Here is an 18,654-nt window from a genome sequence, read left to right on the forward strand (position 1 = left end):
CAGTGACTCAGAAGAGCCATTTCAGAGGGACAGGGAGGCCAAAAGCCAAGCAAAACTGTCAGGAAAGTCATGAGAGTGGGGACAGGCATCAAGCCAGGAGGCCCCAGCATGAACACCCAGGGCCTGCCGTCCTCCACACCGAGGCCCCCCTTAGTCTGTTCTCGGACGACCTCTGTGCGTGGACAGCTTGAGACATACAGGTCCGCACGAGCAGAATCTGCTGGCCTGGCTTGCTCGGGGCCTGTCACAGAGCCCCCCACGCGAGGGGCACTCAGAAGACACTGGCTAGGAGGAGGTGAGAAGAGCCGTGTGAACGGAGAGCCCACCACGACAAGGTGCTGACGGCCCCAGGGGTTCTCGTGGACACCGCGATGCAGAGAGCCCGTGGGTGTGGAGCCGAGACCCGGCCGGACACATGGCCTCGGTGCTGCCTCTCTGCGCACGGAGAACGCGTCCTGCCCGGAGCCGCACCAGCAGCGAAACACGAGAAACACACTTTCACCAAACCCACAACTCAAAACATCCTGCGGCATTAATAAAAACTTTCCAAAATTTTACTTTGGGATTTCCCGTGTAAAGGAAACTTCAGACAACAAACTAGCACCGGGTGCGGAATGGGCTCATTTCGAGAAGCTGTGCCCGGGATGGAGGTCAGGACCGGAGGCCTGACGAAAGCTCCTCTCGGGGTCCCCAGCGAGGCTCGGAGCCCGCGCTGAGCACAGCCCCTCGGGGAGCTGTAAGAGAAGCGTCTGAATAATTTGAAATACTCTATTTCTCAAAAGAGCCTCCATCTGCAGACACACAGCGTCACCAGAAACCCAACTTACGAACACACACACTGGACGTTAACACCAAGAAACCGCCGCTCACGGGTCTGTGACTGCAGCGGGCCGCGATCACACCCAGCCACACGCTAAGGAGATGAGCCAGGAGCGGCGAGGACGAACCCGTCACCCGCAGAAGTGAAGCGCCAGGAATTAAGCCCGTTGTTGACACGATTTTATCGAACATCGTCCAGCGCCCGCGTGTGACGGCTGCGCGGGGACGGAAGCCGAAACCGAAGGTGCTTCTCGGGGCAGATGAGAGATAAGCAGCCCGAGTTACAGCCTGGAGAACGAGCATAATTGAGTTCTGGCCTGTCGATCAACAATCCAGAAGGCAGGGGCCTGGGCGGCTCCCTCGGTTGAGGCTCTGACCGGATCTCAGCTCAGATCTCGACCTCAAGGCCGTGAGTTTGAGCCCCGCATTGGGCTCCACGCTGGCCATGTAGCCTACTTTAAAAAATAAATTAAATAAGAACATCGAAACCCAGAAGGCCTCGACTGGCAGTGTCCACCTCCAGGACCTCATGACGCTGCCAGAGATTCCTGGGGCTGCAGCAGACCCAGCTACCACCGTCCGCAGAGGCCGCCACCAGGCCTCTTCCCAAGAGAAGACACAGTGAGGGAGGCTGCGGCCCGGCCAGGAGACAGGCAGGCCTTCTCAGACACCACTGTGGACACACGGTGAGAGATCACAACCACCCTGACCCTCGCCACACAGCCAGAGAATAAAAGGTGACGGCCCCGGGTCAGAACAGCAGCAGTGAGGCTCTGAGGGCTGGGCACCCACAGAATGCCCACTTCTCTCTGCCGATGGCCAGGGAGACCCGCCAAGGGGAACGTGAGCAGGAAGCCATGGCTGGTGCACCTGGCCTGGAGTGCCCAGAGGCAGGCTCCTCCCGCGACCTGGAGCAGCCCAGCACAGCATGCCAGCGGCCCAGCACCCCAGCGCCCCAGCCACGGTCACCCCAGGCTCCTCTGTGGCCTGAGCCATGTGAAGGTGGCTGTGTGGCCCCCACGACATGGCAGGAGCCCCTGCTTATCTCAGACAAGAGATTCCTGGTCCTCACTGTTTACTGTGTAAATATGGAGGGGGGGCAGCAAGGATGATCCGAGACTCATCGGAAGATTTCTATAGCCTAGTAACAGATACTCTGTTGGCTCTGAAAACAAGATAAGGATTTCCTTGGCTTTAGAAAACTAAACACGAAGGGGCTCCTGGGCAGCTCAGGTCATGGTCTCGGGGTCCTGAATCGAGTCCCACGACGGGCTCCCTGCTCACGGGGAGTCTGCTTCTCCCTCTGCCTCTGCCTCCTTCTCCCCCTGCTTGTGCGCTCTCTCACTCTCCCAAATAAATAAATAAAACCTTTATTAAAAAAAGAAAGGAAGGAAAAAAGAAAGAAAAGAAATGAAACCTAGACATGATGCTAGTTCTGACACCCAGGACCTGAGATCTACCTTCAAGAAAGAGAAATAAAAAATACAAAAATGGACGATGATGAATTACGACTCACACTGTATAGGCTTGTGAGAGGCTCTATTCAAACAATTTCTAAAGTAATTATTCAGGTAAAGTTAGATTTAAGCTACGCAAAGCTTCACTGATTTCCTCCACCTCACCGGCTATGTTTTTGTACCATTCCTAATTTGACGATTACTTTAACACTTACAGGAAGGTATGTGACACTATTATCGGTGTGTCATTCTGGCTTATAAACTTACAGAGGAGTAAGATGTACCCATTTTTAAAATTCAACGTGTATACAACAACGGGAAAATTACTTTTGATGAGGATTCTTGAATTCTGATTCATCTACAAGGGTTCAACCATCGTACTAAGGCTTAGTCCCCATAATTAATATTTTCAAAGAAGAGATTCCAAGGTGCAACTATACTGGAAAAGAATGTGATGTTTACTGCCACGCAAGTGCTTTTCTTTGCTGTCCGTCTTTCCGGTGCCTCCTGGTAGCCGGTTACAATACAGCAGAAGACTGCGGGGCCGGTGGGCCAGCTGACTCAGTCACTGCCAAGAGGCCAAGGTCAGCTGATAAGCAAAGGACGGGCTCCGGAGGTTCCCCATCCCCGACAGACACCCCGGCTGGCCAGGAGGGGTGTCGTGCAAGACCAGGGCAAGGAACGGGCGTGTGGTTTTGGCTCTGGGTCTCAGCTGGGCCAGGCAACACCTTCTACACCAACGGGCCCAGCAGGTCTAAGGTTCTTCTCCACAGACAGGATGCTGGGGGAGGGGCGGCCCTGCCAGGAGCCAAGACCCACCCAGACTGCGCTTTTCACACTGTTTCTCAGCACCCCCAACCAAGGAACGAGGGAAGTTGATCTCTACGGGCTTTTAAATTGTCTGAATAAGTAAAACGGAACTATTTTCTCTTACTAAACTGGGCGAATGCATTCCTGAGGCCCCGGCCTGCATCGAGCCTCCCCACCCGGCCCAGCAGCTTAACTCACTGGGACCCTCTAGAGCTGCCCCCCCCGGGCAAACCCAGCAGCCTCCCTGGGCAGAAGCCTGGAGAACGGGGGCCCGCACCTGACTTCCCGCACCCACCCGGCGCAGAGTGGGGAGCAAACGCGCAACAATGCCGCACGGGGCCCGGGGCCGAGCCCGTCCCTCAGAGCCGCCGCCTCCCGAGGCGCATCCCGAGGCGCACCCCCACCCCCATGCCCCAGTGCCTCGGGAGGCAGAGACCCTGCCGGGAGCGAGCCGGCCGCGGGCGCCCAGAGGGCCACAGAAGACGATGCTGGCGATGCGCTCGCCCGTGGCTCCAACCGGAGGGTCACTTCACTGAGTCACTTACCGTCACGACCCCTGGAAAAACCAACCGCTCCTACGTAAAACCACCAGATCCGACTCCACCGTCTTCTCCTCTCGAGAATTTAGCAGAAGCAGAGATAATTACAGAGGCGTAAAAGTGGACGTCAAGGAACACTGAAGCAGGGGATTCTGAATTAAGCCGTGAGAGAAACTAGACTCACCGAAGGTCGATCCAACTCCAGGGGCGAAGACAAGCGGCGTCTGAGCCGGGGACGCGGCAAGGCCGCGTGAACTGGAAGAACAGGTGGCTTCCAGGTGTTCCCGGAGCCTGCGCCAGGGGACTGCGGTCCCTACTACACCGCTGGCGTCCCAAGCGCTTGACACACTAAGTAGGCGCTCAAGAAAGACTAGTCGTGACCGCGGGGTGCACGAGGGAGGGTGAGGAGCCGCCCGAGTTGAAGACGGGACGCCCCTCAGGCCACAGATGCTCCTACCGTGGACCCTCCCTCGTCTCTCCAACAAGGGCAGCTGCTACAGAGGCAGTGACGGCGGCCAGATGCTCGGGTTTCCGACAGACGTCGCCAGGAGCCCTGCACCTTGGTGGCCATCGGTGAGGAGACCACGCTGGCTCTGAGGGAAACGCGGAGCTGCGCCTGCACAGGGTGGAAAACGAGGAGGACCGAGGACAGCAGGGGACCAAGACCAGACCAGCGGCTCCCCCAGGGAGGCAGCAGTGCTGACCTGGACGGGCATGGGAGCCTCGGGGTGGGCGTCAGAGATGGTCACCGGGCTGCCCGCCAGCTCCTACCGGCTCAGGGGAGAGGACTTTCTGGAATGGACCAGCTGACGGCTCATTGGTAGCTTGAAAATATTTATGCCACAGAAATTGGCAAATGCTACACACCAGGGCCCTGCGCAGCCCCGTCCTCCCAACACACCAGCCGTTGAGGACTTGCCGCACGGAGCTACACACCTTACGGGCTGTGAACTGTGCTCCGTAGAGTAAAATGCTGGGGCGGGGGGCGCAGTTAGGGAGAGGGGAAGGGCTTATTTTGAAAAGGAAAAGGTGCTAAGGTACATAGCAAATTGAACTTCCAGTGCGTTGAAAGTAAAGAAGGAAAAAATGCAGAACATCAGGAAATCTGTCAATAAAATTACCGTATTAACAGATCGGAGAGAACAAACCATATAACCGTCCCGACAGATGCGGAAGAAGCTCACGAGATCCCACCGCTGGTCTCCCAAGAGCCTCTCAGCAAGCAGGCAGGGAGCCGCTGCCTTGCTGGACATCTGGTCCGTCCCGCACCCGGCGGTGAAGCCCGAGGCCCGGGCGCGGAGTCAGAGCAAGGGGGGGCCTCCGACCACGGCCACCGTGTGAGCAGTGCGTGTGCGCTGGGACCGGACGCCCAGCCAGCCGACGAGGGCAAGGACGAAGACGCGCCGGAAACAGCATTATCTGCACGATTTGACCCTCTACCCAGAAGACACGGGACGCAATGACACGTGGTGCGAGCCCGAGCGCCTTTCTGCACGGCAGGAACCGGTGGTCGGAAACTGCTCCGTACGGCAACGGCGGCGGTTCTCGTCCCCCAGCACAGGGCGGACCGCTGGGTGATGGACAGGCCACCGGCTCCGCGACGGGAGAAGTACCGGCTCTCACTTCAAACTGCATAGGAGCAAACTTCACACAGATAATAAGCTAAGTGTGGAAACAGACTATAAAACTGCCAGAAAACATGGCAGAGGAAAGACTCCTAAGGTAGGAAAATGTTCTCAGACAGGACTGAAAACCCAAGTCACAGAGAAAAAGTCCAATAGAGTTTAATATGTCAACATTTAAAATCTCTCTTTGGGAAAAAAAAAGTAATAGAACCACAAGACCAAGGACAACCTAGGAGAACGCCCATAGCTGTGTGAGAGGTCCCGGGAGGGGCCTCAGGCCTCCCCATCAGCCAGGGCTGCGGCTGCCTCCCCCAGCAATCCCAAGGCCCCCACCCCACAGCTCCAGAACGCTCCAGCGGGGAGCGAGGGCCCAGAACTCCCAGGAAGGAGGCAGGAGGGGATTTCTCAGCCAACCCGACTCTGAATCGGGGACAGCAGCGGGGATGGATGGGAGGACCCCGTCCCCACCCTGAGCTCCGCGGTGTCCCATCACACTCCACCACAGGCTCTCTTCTTCGGCTTCCTACTTTGAAAGGACAGACTTGGAGGAAAGTCACGGTCGAGAGCTCCCCTGTATCCTCCGTCCCCTCTCCTACGTCTGCATCCGACAGCATCGCTGATAAATCACAGAATTAGGAAATCGACTCGAGCACGAGCTGTATGCGCAGTCCCCAGTTTTCCTCCTGAGACCCCTCTCAGTGCCAGGACCCCATCCAGAAGCCGCGCCACGTTCTGCCCTCGCGTCCCCTCCAGAAACTTGTCCTTGGGCCCCTGGGCACTCAAGGAGCACCGGTCAGGTGTCGAGCGGGGCCGGTCTGCTGCCTCCTGACGACAGCCCCGTGATTGTGATTGTGCGTCTGGGGCTGGAACACCAGAGACGGGATGTGCCCGTGTGCGGTCTGGGTAGGTGGAGGCCCTGGGTCTGATCACAGGGCGCGGTAACTTGCGTCGCCCGGGGAAGGCGGTGTCTGCTGGCTTTCTCCACTCTAGAGTTACCGTTTTTCCCTTTTTAATGAATAAGTAACTCGGGGAAGAGATACTTCGAGTCTAGGCCGATATCCTGTTTCTCCTCAAACCTGGCCCGCGAGGCTGAGCCCCCGCGCCGAGCTGCTGGTGTGCCACCTGCCTCGCCAGACGCCGCACCGGCCGGGCTCTTCCCCGGGGAGAACGGTCCTCTGTCCCGTGTGCTTCCCTCTTTATGCTGCCACGGTTCAGCCCGGCGTGGAGCGGCGGCCGTCATCCTAGCCGGGGGCTACAAGCTGATGCTATCGTCACGTATTTCCTCACTCAGCAGGACTCAGTGGGGCCCTCTGTGCCCCTTCAGGGCAGCCCCTGCGCCCCCTGACGTGCCCCAGCCTTTCTGAGTGCGTCCTCGCTCTGCACACAAGCCGCGCCCCCGTCAGGGGACCCCGTGGCTCTCCGGACAAGGTGAAGGAGACGGGTGCTCGGGCACGCTCGCGGGCTGGCCTTGCCAGGCACAGAGCTTGGACACATGTACTCACGTGTATCTCTGCGTCCCCGCACCCGCCTACCCCTGCGTGCACGTGTTAGACACCGTGGGTTTACACAGGGACCCGGTCCCAGCCCAGACACACCGGGCCCTTCAGCCTTCCTCTGGGCTCCGGCACACTTGCTATCGCTCCATCCCGTGCACTCACACTGCCGACCTGACCCTTGCAAGAAACAAAGGCACCGCTAGACTCCAGCCCCAGAGAATCGAGCCGGAATGCGGCCTTCCGCGACCAGACTAACCCGCGTCCTCCCAGCCCGGCTTCCGTGGCCGCACCATCGTTCGTCCTACAGTAAGGCGTGCTTGTGTGTGGAGTCCGCGCTCGGACCCCCTACATCCTGGCGGGTTTCCTTACTTCATTCCAGGGCCTGCGGTTCCAAGAGTCAGGCTGCCCTGATGGGTCCTGTGGCCCCACACGTGCGGCGGAGTCTATGCCCCCTCCCCACCCCCCACCACGGCACCACCTTCAGCTCAGCCTTATCCTGCCCACGTCCCTCTGGCAGGAGTGTGCGGCCACGTGGGCGTCTTCTTAGCGGAGGGCAGCGTACTAGCCACTGGCGCTGTGCCCCACTCGCCTTCTGTGTGTTCTGGAAATCACCCCAAATCCGTTTGCAGAGACTGTCCTCCACACGGCCTCTCTGGACGGTCAGCACACTCGCATCTCCCTACAGCCGGGGGAGTTCCCTCGAGCTAGACTCCTAGGAGTGGCACTGCTGGGCCAAGCCACTGGGCACATGGGGCTCTGTAGGCCGAACGGTGGCTTTGACACGCCCAGCCGGGCGTCACTGACCTCCTCCCCGACGACGGAGAAAGAGCAGATGAAACGCTAGGAAAGAGCTCACCCGTGGGCCCCTCACCGCACACCACACACCGGCTGCCATCGAAGAAACCCCAGCAGCCGATGCTCCCATCACCACCGTGACGTTTTGTCTGGAAGAGAAACGTCCGCACCATTCAAGAGCTCGGTGCACCTCCCAGCGACCCAAAGAGCAGCCTCAAGTCTGAGCAGCGGTTTTAGCAGCGTGAGCGTAAGGAGAGCTTTCAGTCTGGACGCCGCCGCCAGGCCCCCGGCCGCACCAGCACAGGCGTGCAGAGCCGGTTGGCCGGCACTGGGGACGGCGTCACTCACGAACGCGCCTACCGCCCGGCCCCAGCGACAGAGGAGCAGGCCTGCCGCACCCTGCGGGGGGTGCTCGCCGGCAGCCAACGGAACCAACCGGGTCCATTCCCCAACACGGCGAACCCCAAAACCCTGTGGCATGGCGGGAGCGGACACAGGAGAGGCCACGCGGCCTGACCCCACATAGGTCTGTAGACGCAGGAAGGTCGGCGGCTGCCCGGGCCTCCAGGTGGTTACCACGAGCGCCGGAACACCCTGGGGGCGACGCAGGCGTGGTAACAGCTGCACGGCTCAGGCCTCCGCGAGAAGCACCGAACTGTCCTCTGGCGGAGCGCCCGTCTCACCGCAGCCGCGGAACACAGCCCCACCCTCCTCACGGCAGCTCTGCCCGCTCTGAGCCGGCCCGCAGTCGGATCACGCCAGCCCCCGCGGCCCGCCTGCCCGCAGCCATCCGGAGACTCCGGTGGGAGCTCGCCTGTTGCGCACAGCCCTGCCCTCTCCCGCCTCCTGCACCCGTGGCGGGGCTCCATCCACGGGGGACGTCCCGCCTGAGTCTGGGTTCGCTAACGGAAGACACCTCCCTTTCCTACAGCAAGGCCTTCCGGGGAGATCCCCCGAGTCCAGCAAGCACCCCTCTCCTACCCTGCCCTGCAAACGGAGGGCTGATCCACGTGGGGAGCTACAGGGAGCTGAGCGGGACAAGGGGCACCGCACACGGGCTGCCGGCTCTGCGCCCCCCCATCCCCGCATCACATCCCGCTGGTTTGGTCCATACCTGCTGTTTCTATGGAAACACCAATCCCCACTCAGTTTCGTCGGAGGAAGGAAACTCAAGGAGAGGAAGCTTCAGAGTAAAATGACCAATTCGTCACTCGCTCACGTGCTGGTGAGGGAAGCCTCTTCTCCGTGACACAGAAAGCCCGAGAGCAGGAGTGAGGAGAGGTCACTGTAACCCCAACGCCCCCCGTGACGGCCCCCTGCGGCCGGACCGCAGCAGGCAGTGCCGCGACTGAGCTCCCCGTCTCAGCCCGTCCAACCTCTGCCGGAACCCGACAGGACTGATCTTCACGGGGCTTCGGGGACGGTCCAATCTAGGCTGAACTCTGGGACCCACATGACTGCGGCTCTCAGGTCCCGTGGCTCGGTCCTGGGAAGGCCGCCCTGGGTTCGGACTCGGGGCTCAACTCCCAAACCAGCCTGCCCCGCAGGCCGAGCCTCCCCCCCAGATCTCCGTGACGGGGGGCCTTGAAACATTTCGGTAACTTCGGAATGAGAGTAAAGTTCTACCATATTAACAACAACAACAACGCCGTCTGGGAAGCCGCCCCGCGAGAACGCAGTGGGGACGACGGCGCGCACGGTCGGAGCCGGCGCACGGATGGCTCTGGAGCCATCCCTGTCGCTTGGGTCATCCCTGCGGGGAAGACGCTCCGGACCACGAAGCCTGCACTTGCACGGACTGATCTCCCCCGTCGCCGGCTCGGGGACACGGCTCCTGTCACCACCGCTCTGTCGGCTGCGGCCCGACCCTGGGGTCCATCCCCGTGGCTGCAGGTGCAGGGACCCCAGGCCAAAAGTCCAGGCAGCGCCGCCCAATGTCCGCGCCCACACGCCCCTTCTCTACATGGGGACACCCCCTTCTGCCTCACGCGGCCAAGCTCGGGGACAGGCACAGAGCCCGGCCTCCACAAACAGGAACCCGTGAAAGGAGGTGCCCAGCAGAACCCCAAAAGAGAAGACAAGGATACGGAGGAGCCCCTGTGTGGGGTTAGGACGGCGTGTGGGCAGCGGGGAACCTGGTGCCGTGACCGACTCAGCCTCGTCAGATGGCGGGAAGCCACCGTACGTCCTCGAGTGAATTCCTCTTCTCGAGAAAACCAACTCACCCCACGTGCTTAGTGCTGGAAAAGGCAGAGAACCGGGGCATCCTGTCAACGGCCAAAAGCAGAAGGGAAGCGAGGTCCACGCGCGCTGCCCACACATGGAACCGCGGCCTCGGGCGCCTCCGCCGAGCTCAGCGCCCCACAGCCGGACTGTGCGAAGCTCCCGGAGGCGGCCGGCTCGCTCCTCACCCGCGGCCAGCTCTGCCAAGCTGCAGCCTCTCCCACCGGAGACACAGGCCTCGCTCGATTCCGGACCACCAACACCGACTCGGCCCCCAAGACTGAGGAGTTAGCGAGAGGGGCCGTCTGGAGTCCCCTGGAGCTGGGACCCGTGACCGACCCCCATCTCCCTTCCCGCGCCCCACCTCCTTTTGCAGAACGCCCGGCCCAGAGGGAGGCGGCAGGACGCTCGGTGCCACGTGCGAGGCGCTGGTGGGTCTCAGCCGCTAGGAAGGGACAAGGCACTGCCTGCTTCCGACAGGGGACCGCACACAGGTGCCAGGATGACAGCTGACTGGATGACCCCGGAGACCCCGGGAGTTTATTACTTCACTCCGCGTGCGGCCGTCTTCTGGAAATGGAACAAAGCTTGGAAATCGCCCCCGGCCCTGTTGCACACTGAGGGCCGTGCGGCAGGATGCTGAAGGGGAGCCCCGAGTTCGGAGGCAGCTTCCTAAGTCCCAGCACACCCTCTTGCCTCCTCCTCTGCGCTGCGTCCTCCTCCGGGCACCCAGCGGCCACCTTCTCTCCAGGTCTGCGACCCTCGAAGCCCCCACCGTTGAATCGGTGTTTTCCAAAACCTCCCAGAATTACTTGCTTTCTCACTTGTGTCCCAGGGCAGTGGGAACCCCTACTTCCCCGGCTGTTATGACTTAAGAGATCGCGTCCCAGCTGTGCGTCGCCCTGAGGGGTTCAAACGGTGGCGGCGGCAGGACACAGCCGCTCTCGTAGGCTGACAGGGCTCCCTGCGTTCAACAGACTAAGCTACGATATTGTACTTCAGGGTTTCAGAACAACTTTGAATGTTTTGTAAATGTTTCACTCTACGAAGAAAAGCACACAAATCTGGAGAAAACAGACATACGGGCATGAATAGAGGCCTGATTCACCAAGAACGGCAGGAGCAGGGGAGGGGTGCGGCGGGGAGGGAGACCACGGAGCCTCCGTGCGCCCTGCCCACTTACTACCTACAGAGTACGAAAACCCCAGTCCTTCGTTCCAGACACAGGTAAGTGCCCGCTCTCGCTGAGCCGTTCTGAGCCCCGAGGGCAGAGACGGGCAAGAGCCCTGACTCCGCGGGGAGATAACACTTGCTCAGCCGGACGGCAGCCTGATGGGAGGGAGGAGGTATGGGGAGGGGGAGGAAGATAAACGGAAGGGACAGCAGGACACACCGTGGCTGGCTGAGGAGGTGGGGGAGGGGGGAGGGGAGCAAGCCCAGGGGGTGGCTGGGGGCGAGGCCCCGGGGCTGGAGGGGGATGGGGGAAAGGGAGACCAGGCCCCGGGAGGACTCTGAGATGGGGGAGTGGCAGCGCCCGGGCAGGCGAGTGATGGATCCATCCTCCCCACTTCAGGCTCTGATCAGGAGGCCGGTCAGGAACAGGCAGAAGCAGACCCAGGGCAGGAGGCTACGGAGGCAGCAGTCTGAGGGGGACGACGGCCCCACGTCAGGGAGACCCCCTCCGAGCCGCGTGGGCAGTGGCCGGCTTCCCCGCTCCACCACGCCCAACACACCGTGACAGCTCACAGAGCGCGAGCCGAAGGTCACCCCGCTCTGCCTGACCCTGCCCGCCCTCTCACGTCCGGTCCCCGGCTGAGAAACAGGGGCGATACGCTTGGGAGGGATACGTGAGCCCACTACAAGCACTCTTCGTTCTGCCGGTTGTGCCACACACAGCTGGTTTGGGGAGGGGGCAGAAGGACCCCCACTGAGCACAGAGCCCGAGGCGGGGCTGGACCCCAGGACACCATGAGGACCCTGGGGCCGGGACAACCCTGGGGCCATGCCTCGAGCTGAAAGCAAGAGTCAGACGCCCGGCCGACTGAGCTACCCGGGCACCCCTGCTGCCCCGCGTCTTACGAACAACGCGGCACACACGTCCCGCATCACGCACACGTGCGTTCATGTTCCACACGTGACACACCAAAGGATCAGTGACTCCCAGATTCCAACAGAACTGGATGTAGAGTGATGCCCGTAACTGAAGGACTTTCATCTCAGGTCGCAGACAGTGCTAAGAGCCCCTCCTAACGCCCCCTGCTCCTCACCCCCAGACCCCCTCCCCACACAGCCCGGCACTCGGCACCCGCAGCCTCGAACCATGTGCACAGCTCACCTCCAAGCTTCCCCAGCAGTGACCGGACAAAGGCTCCTCCCTCCCCCAGCGGCTCCAACAAGCAGGGCTCCTGCAGGCTGTCCCTTCCACTGGGAATGTCCTTGTCCCCGCTCTGGCTAGGAAGAGCTCGTCTCCGCTGGGCATCAGCGTGGCGCCCCTCTGGAGAGAGGCCTGACCTGCCCAGCTGCCGTCCTCTGACGCAGACCGTCTGCCCTAGTGCCTGGCTTGGCCTCCCCGCCGGAAGGTTGGCCCGAGGAGGCAGAGGGCTTCTCCTTGAGAGTGCGTCCTTCCATGATGACTCACACAGAACCTGTCACTGTGGGAAAGAATGCCCAGAGCGGCGTCAACAGTCTTCCCGCGGCACCGAGCGCGGGCACACGCAGGGAGCCGGTGAAGGCTTCCTCACCCGAGCCCGCGGCGGGAACTCCTGCGAACGCACCAGCCCACCGCGGACAGCACAGGCCGGCACGCAGGAGGAGCCCCCTCGCCCCAGCCGGCAGAGGGCTGCTGCCCCGGGGACAACCAGCTTCACTGGGCTGAAGCGACCCTGTCCTCCCCCGGGGGGGGCCGTCCGGAGGCAAAGCTCCCCCCTTCTAGATGGCTAGAGACAACCGCAGCGCGAGGCGGGAGGCATCCCGCGCTCGTCCTCAAGAACAGGACCCGACCCGGCCAGGAAAGGCGCCGGCGTCTCGAGAAGCTCGTGACACTTTCCGAGCCAAGGCAGGGAATGGCTCTGGTGAAGAGAAACGCCGTTCCCACGTGTGTCTTTCCATAAGGGACCCCAAGGTATGCTTGACGCCAGGAGCTAACAAGAAACTGGGGCCTAAGTTCGAGAGCACGAGCCCCGAGTTCCTGAGACCGAGACAAGGGTCTGTTTTGTTTTATGTCTCCCTTCGAAAGGGCAGCACGTCTTCCAGAAGTACCACGAAGGGAGTCCAGGTCCCCCTGCGCAGAGGTCCTGCTGCTCCGGCCTCCCGCCCACCTTCTCAAGGACGTGGCTCCTGCAGCGACCCTCTTCCCGACGTCATACGAAGCTGCCCCCCCCCCACTGGGTCACTCCTGTGAACCCATAAACACACCATCATCATCTCCACCTGAAGAACGAAATCACGTGACTCCCTAGAGCCCAGGACCCCTCCAGCTACAGACCCACACTCTGCCCGCTTTTAACCAGACTCCCCCCGAGAACCCCGCACCGTGCCCTTGACCACTGCAAGGCCCACTGCCTCAGCCCTGGCTCCCAGGCCCCCAGGCCCTGCCGGCTTCCGCCTTCAACAGACCCCTTAACAGCAGGTGTGGCCAGACCCTCCTCCTCCCGAGGACCCCGCGACCAGAAGTCCCCAGGCTCCGCCCTGTCTATACCCACAACTGCGAAACGGCTCCCAAATTTACATACTTGGCCCCAACGGCGTCTTGAGCCCAGCCTTGAATTTCCGCTTGTATCCAGACATCTCCACGCGGATGACTAATCACAGAAGTAACAAGAAAAGCAAACCTCGTTAGCACTGTCGGAGGCACTGTTTTAGGCACTACGCGGGCACAGCGTACTGACCCAGCAACCGGAGGACAAAGGTCGCCACCGCTCTGCCTAACGTACGGATCAGAAAACCCAAGCAGAGAAAGACCCGACAGCTTGCTCGAGACCACACATCCGAGCGCGGCAGCTCAAGGCCCAGCCCGCGGGCGCGCCTGCTGAGGAACGGCCTTGGCCAGGCCCTGCGGCCCCCACGGCCCGCCCCCAACGCCTGCTCTCCCCGCACACGCTCACTCTTCCCCAGTCCCCCATCTCCTCACCAGCGCCAGCCAACCGCTCGGGCCGGCCACCCAGGGACCGGTCTGCGATGCTCTGATCCTGACGGGCCTGCCCACCGCACGCGCCAGCTCGCCCGCCCTCAGACGCGCATCTCCCCCTGCAGGAACACTCTGAAATCGGACATGCCTGGCCGGGTGGTGTCTCACAGTGACAGGAGACAGGACGACACGGCCCATCAACAGGTCGGTCGACAAAGACCGGAAACCTGCCCTTCACAGCCACCAGGAACATCAAGAGAGCACCCAGACGGTCCGGGCGGGCGTCAGGGGCTTGGAAGACCCCCAGACGGCAGGGGTGAGGTCGTAAGGAGAGCGGGCACAGGGAACAACAGAGGGGCAGCTCGGAGCACGTCGATGCTCGAAGGCTGGCTGGGAAGAATCGGATTTTTTTTTTTTTAAGATTTTATTTATTTATTTGACAGAGAGAGATCACAAGCAGGCAGAGAGGCAGAGAGAGAGGGAAGCAGGCTCCCTGCTGAGCAGGGAGCCCGATGCGGGGCTCGATCCCAGGACCCTGAGATCATGACCTGAGCCGAAGGCAGCGGCTCAACCCACTGAGCCACCCAGGCGCCCCAAGAATCGGATTTTTAACAGAAAGAAATTTTGTAATTACTGTACTTCATTCCACTTGTGTTTTCTTTTCTTTCTTTCTTTCTTTTTTTTTTTTTTGAAGGCACAAGGGTATGATTTTAAATGTCTGTGCTTCAAGTCCAGGAGCACTAAGTGAGTGGAAGTGAGGCAGAAGTGGTTTGAAGGCACCTCACACCCCAGTGTGACCGGCAGCATGTCCCCTGCCACCAGTACAGAGCCCACGGACAGCGGGCCGGGTCTCATGTCACCCTCTGGCCCACGGGGATCTTGGCACGTGCCCCTTTGGAGCCCCCCTGCCTGCAGCCGCGGTGGCAGGAAGAGCCCCTGTGTTCCCGGGGCTCCGGGCAGTCCTGGCATCGCCCCTTACATGTGCCCTCGCTGGATGGGAAGACACGGGACACGGCCCCCATTTTGGACTCCCCTGAGATGTAAGTCCGTAGATGGAAGGGGATCCAGAAGCCTGGCTTGTCCTGAGTCCCTGACACACACGAGCTGCGCAGCCAGTGACTGTCCGAAGGCTCCATCATGACGTTCCCTCATCCAAGACTCCCCAGGGCACCCAGGGAGGGAGGGAGGGCTGCCCTCGGAGGGCTTCCCACCACACGGCAATTCCAATCCCAGTCGGCCCTCGGCCTCCCTCCCTCTCGCGGGCCTTCCCAAGCAGCACCGGACAAGGGAGCGCCTGCGAGTCCACCCTGCCCGCCTGTCGGCACCCAGCTCCCTCGTCCTCCGGGCCACCTCCCGGCCCCCCCCCTCGGCGTTCTTGTGTTTTCCCTTCCTGGCACAGTAAGACTTCAGCTGGCGCGTGCCGTCCTCTCCTCCCCCATAACGCGCATCCCATGAGGGCAGAAGCTACCCTTACGGGCTCACACCCGTCTCCAGCTCCTGGACCGGTAATGGGTGCTGGTGACCCGGTGGGACAAACAAGACGCCCGCACTTCCCGTGAAAATTCCCGGTCCCTCCAGGCCATCGCAGCCTCGCTACCCCAGCTCATTCCAATCCATCACAAAGATGCCGACGGAAAACAAAAGTCCGTTCTCTTGGTGCAGCCCCAGGGCCCATCGCACACACGCGTGGAGGACAGCAGCGGGCAGCGGGCATCGGCACGGCCGCACAAGAGCAGTCGGGCCCCACGGCCGCGAGCTCCGCAGGAAGGCCGTGTGAAGACCTCCTCCGGCCTCCGCATCTTTCCTGGCCACACCCCGAATAAAACACGGAAAGTCACTCAAGCGATAAAGACATTTTAATTGCTTCAACATACAATTTTTAGTTTATTTTTATTTTTTAATTAATTTTTTGGTTAACATATAACGTATTATTTGTTTTAGGGTACAGAACTGTGTATTTTTATTTTGTTTTCAGTAAGCTCTGCACTCAACGTGAGCTCAAACTCATCACCCCGAAATCAAGGGTCACAGCTCCACTGACTGAGCCGGCCAGGCACCCCTAATTACAACTTTTAAATGAAATTCTCACTATTTACCTTTTCTACCACACATTACGAATATATTTTTACTGGGTTGTTTTTTAACACCACCATTTCCATCACACCGAATTATAAATTTGGAAATTCACGTTTTAGAAAATTAACACAAAAAACCATCAAGTTCTTAAATAGAATTGGAACTCTGTAAGCTTTTCAGTGTCACACTAAGATTGACCATTTTCCTTAAATTTTTTAAAGGCTGGTAAGTATATAAGTTCACCTATTAACCTCCAAAGTAGTTTCCAACCACCTCCTATTTAAATAGCAGTCCTCGCTCCTAAGGCTCTACGCAGCGCCTCCCAGCATTCCAGGGAGTGAAACTCCATTCTGGACTAAACTTTAGGACGAAGGGATTGTGGGGACGCGTGAGACCCGGTGGGTTTCGCTTGCACCCGCGTATAAAACCCTTCGCAGGCTGCCGCAAACATTAAAACCTGCATTAAAACAGCACAACCTGCCTGTACTTTGACCACGGCTTGGAGGTGCACATCAACGTCAGGGCAGAGGGCACGGGGCGTAACGAGCCTTAACTCCGTGCCCCTTCCGAGCGCGCCGTCACACGCGTACGTCTACACGTAAGAACCTTAACGCTGTACGTCAAGCTTTATGACCCAAGTCATCATCTTACTTCTAGTGAAATGCTATGAAGCGACCACTCAACTGCCGGCGTCTGAAGCGTCTTGAACTTTGTGCTGAGCACTAACCCCCAGCCCTGGAACAGGGAGGGCCCAGCGCACAGCACGCCGTGCAAGTATCTGTCAGCGGAATTCAGGTTGCTTTATTCATTCACCAGAGAAAAGCAAGTGTAAAGAATTTTCGCATTCCAAAACTCTGGAAGCCGCTGAAACGCTTTCACAACGTGTCGGTTCGCAGAGGGGAGCGTTTGCCTGGGAGCTGAGCAGTTGTGTGCGGACGATGACGGTATCGGCTAAGCCTCCCGCCCCACCCCTCCGCAGGGACTTCGTGAGCACACCGCACCTCGCCCTACATGTGTCATCAGTTTCCGAGCTGGACCAGTGCTCTTTTCACCACTGCCCCCTGCAGAAAGGCCTCCCTTTCTCCCTTCCAGCTAGAGCTTGCAATTTTGTTGGAGACATAGCTGAGTCTGTCGGGTCTCAGGAAGCCCAGGCCATGGAACAGGGCATGACTCACAGACAGAGGCACTCCTCTCAAAGCCCCTGCAAGTCCCCTGCCTCCCCTCCGGCAGGGTCTCCACACCCAGCTCAGCAGGTCCTGCCCAGCCTTGGGAGCGGACCTGCCCACTGGAAGGGCCATGAGGGCACGGACCGCTAATTCTCCTGTCCTATCGAAGCGGTACCAGCCTGCCTTCTCCCTTTCTCCTCTAGGAAACTCTGGGCAGGCAGAGGGTAGTCTCTGCCCCAAAGAAAAGATGGTCATTAAAAGACATTTCCCAGGAACTGCTCTTAAGACAACCCACTGTTTTAGAAAATGTAGCTGTGGAGGCACCTTTCAAAGGAATAAAAATAGGTAAATATAAGAGGAAACAAAGGATTAAATCGATATTCCTATTCCCAAAGCTCACTGATGGATCTGTCATCTTAATTAGGGCACTAAGAGTAAGGAAGCAAGTTTGGTTATCAGGCTGTTTTCCTCCGACTTGCAGAGTGGAACGCTGACCATTACGGCTCCTTAGTAAGGAAACAAAATGTCCTTATCAGAAGTAACTACCAAAACCTGGTGCCTGAAAATATTAACTGCGAAACACAGGCCAGGGTCCCGGACTCTGACAAATCCCGGTCCGGAGCACGTTTCTCGGGTCTGTAAATCCGGACTCCAACACTCCGAGCAACCACAGCTCAATGTGACACCTTCCCTCCAACCCATCCACAAGCCGGTAATTTTCCTACTGCAGATGTGAACGCGTCAGAATTCACCTCGGGCCCCCAATCGCCCCAGATTGTTCAGGATGGCTCGCGTCGCCCGACGCCCGCCTCCCACCGGGGAACATCCCCCGTCCCAGGCCGCCTAGGGCGCAGAGCATCCCACGCGGACACCGCGCCTTCGGGAGGGGACGCGGGGTGGTCAGGGGTGCAGCCTGAGCCTGGGGGGCGCAGCCTCCCCTTCTCGGCGCGGCCTCATCCCAAGGGCGCTCTCTCCCCTCCGGGCAGCGCAGCGCCTCCCGCGGGGACACAGTGCCCTCCAGAAGGGGACGCCGGCCGTCGGGGGCGCAGCCATCCCTCCCTGGGGCGGAGAGCGGCGGCGGAGCACGCGCGGCCCTCCTGGGGAGGAGAAGGGTCTGTCCTGGCGCAGTCTCCCATTCCCTAGGGCTCATCTCCATTCCGGGGTGCAGCGTCCCCTTTATCCCGGGGCTCAGCCTCATCCCGGGCATAGTGTCCACTCCACTGGGGCTCAGCTTCCCGTCCCAGGGGCGCAGTCTCCCTTTCGTCCCGGGACGCAGCCTACTCTCCAGGCAGCGCAGCCTCTCCTCCCAGAAGTGCAGTCTCCCTTTCATAGCGCAGGCTACCTCCCCCCACTCCAAAACACACACCAGTGCAGCTTCATGCCAGGGCGCCGCACCCTCCACAACGAGCACATCTTCAGCACCGGGCGCAGTGCCCCCCACCAAGCGCAGCTTCGTCCCGGGGCGCAGTCCACCCCAGCCCCCAGCGCAGCTTCATCCCCGGGCGCAGTCCACCCCCCCTCC

General features: G+C 60.2%; 2 protein-coding genes across 2 annotated transcripts in view; one reads left to right on the plus strand and one right to left on the minus strand.

The window, feature by feature from the left end:
* The window catches only part of ADARB1 (adenosine deaminase RNA specific B1), a 127,964-nt gene that overhangs the window by 108,408 nt on the left and 902 nt on the right, over positions 1–18,654 (minus strand). The gene's annotated exons all lie outside the window — the stretch shown is intronic.
* LOC116872328 (basic proline-rich protein-like) overlaps positions 9,150–18,654 on the plus strand; it is an 11,115-nt gene continuing 1,610 nt past the window's right edge. The window contains exons 1-7 of the mRNA XM_032865509.1: positions 9,150–9,642; positions 9,826–10,051; positions 10,141–10,195; positions 10,600–10,710; positions 11,338–11,498; positions 14,016–14,094; positions 15,469–15,661. Coding sequence (XP_032721400.1) covers positions 9,150–9,642; positions 9,826–10,051; positions 10,141–10,195; positions 10,600–10,710; positions 11,338–11,498; positions 14,016–14,094; positions 15,469–15,661 — 1,318 coding nt within the window. The remainder of the gene's footprint in view (positions 9,643–9,825; positions 10,052–10,140; positions 10,196–10,599; positions 10,711–11,337; positions 11,499–14,015; positions 14,095–15,468; positions 15,662–18,654) is intronic.

This window comes from Lontra canadensis, unplaced genomic scaffold (assembly GCF_010015895.1).
Source record: "Lontra canadensis isolate GAN:19392208 unplaced genomic scaffold, GSC_riverotter_1.0 scaffold29, whole genome shotgun sequence".
Taxonomy (NCBI): Eukaryota; Metazoa; Chordata; class Mammalia; order Carnivora; family Mustelidae; genus Lontra; species Lontra canadensis.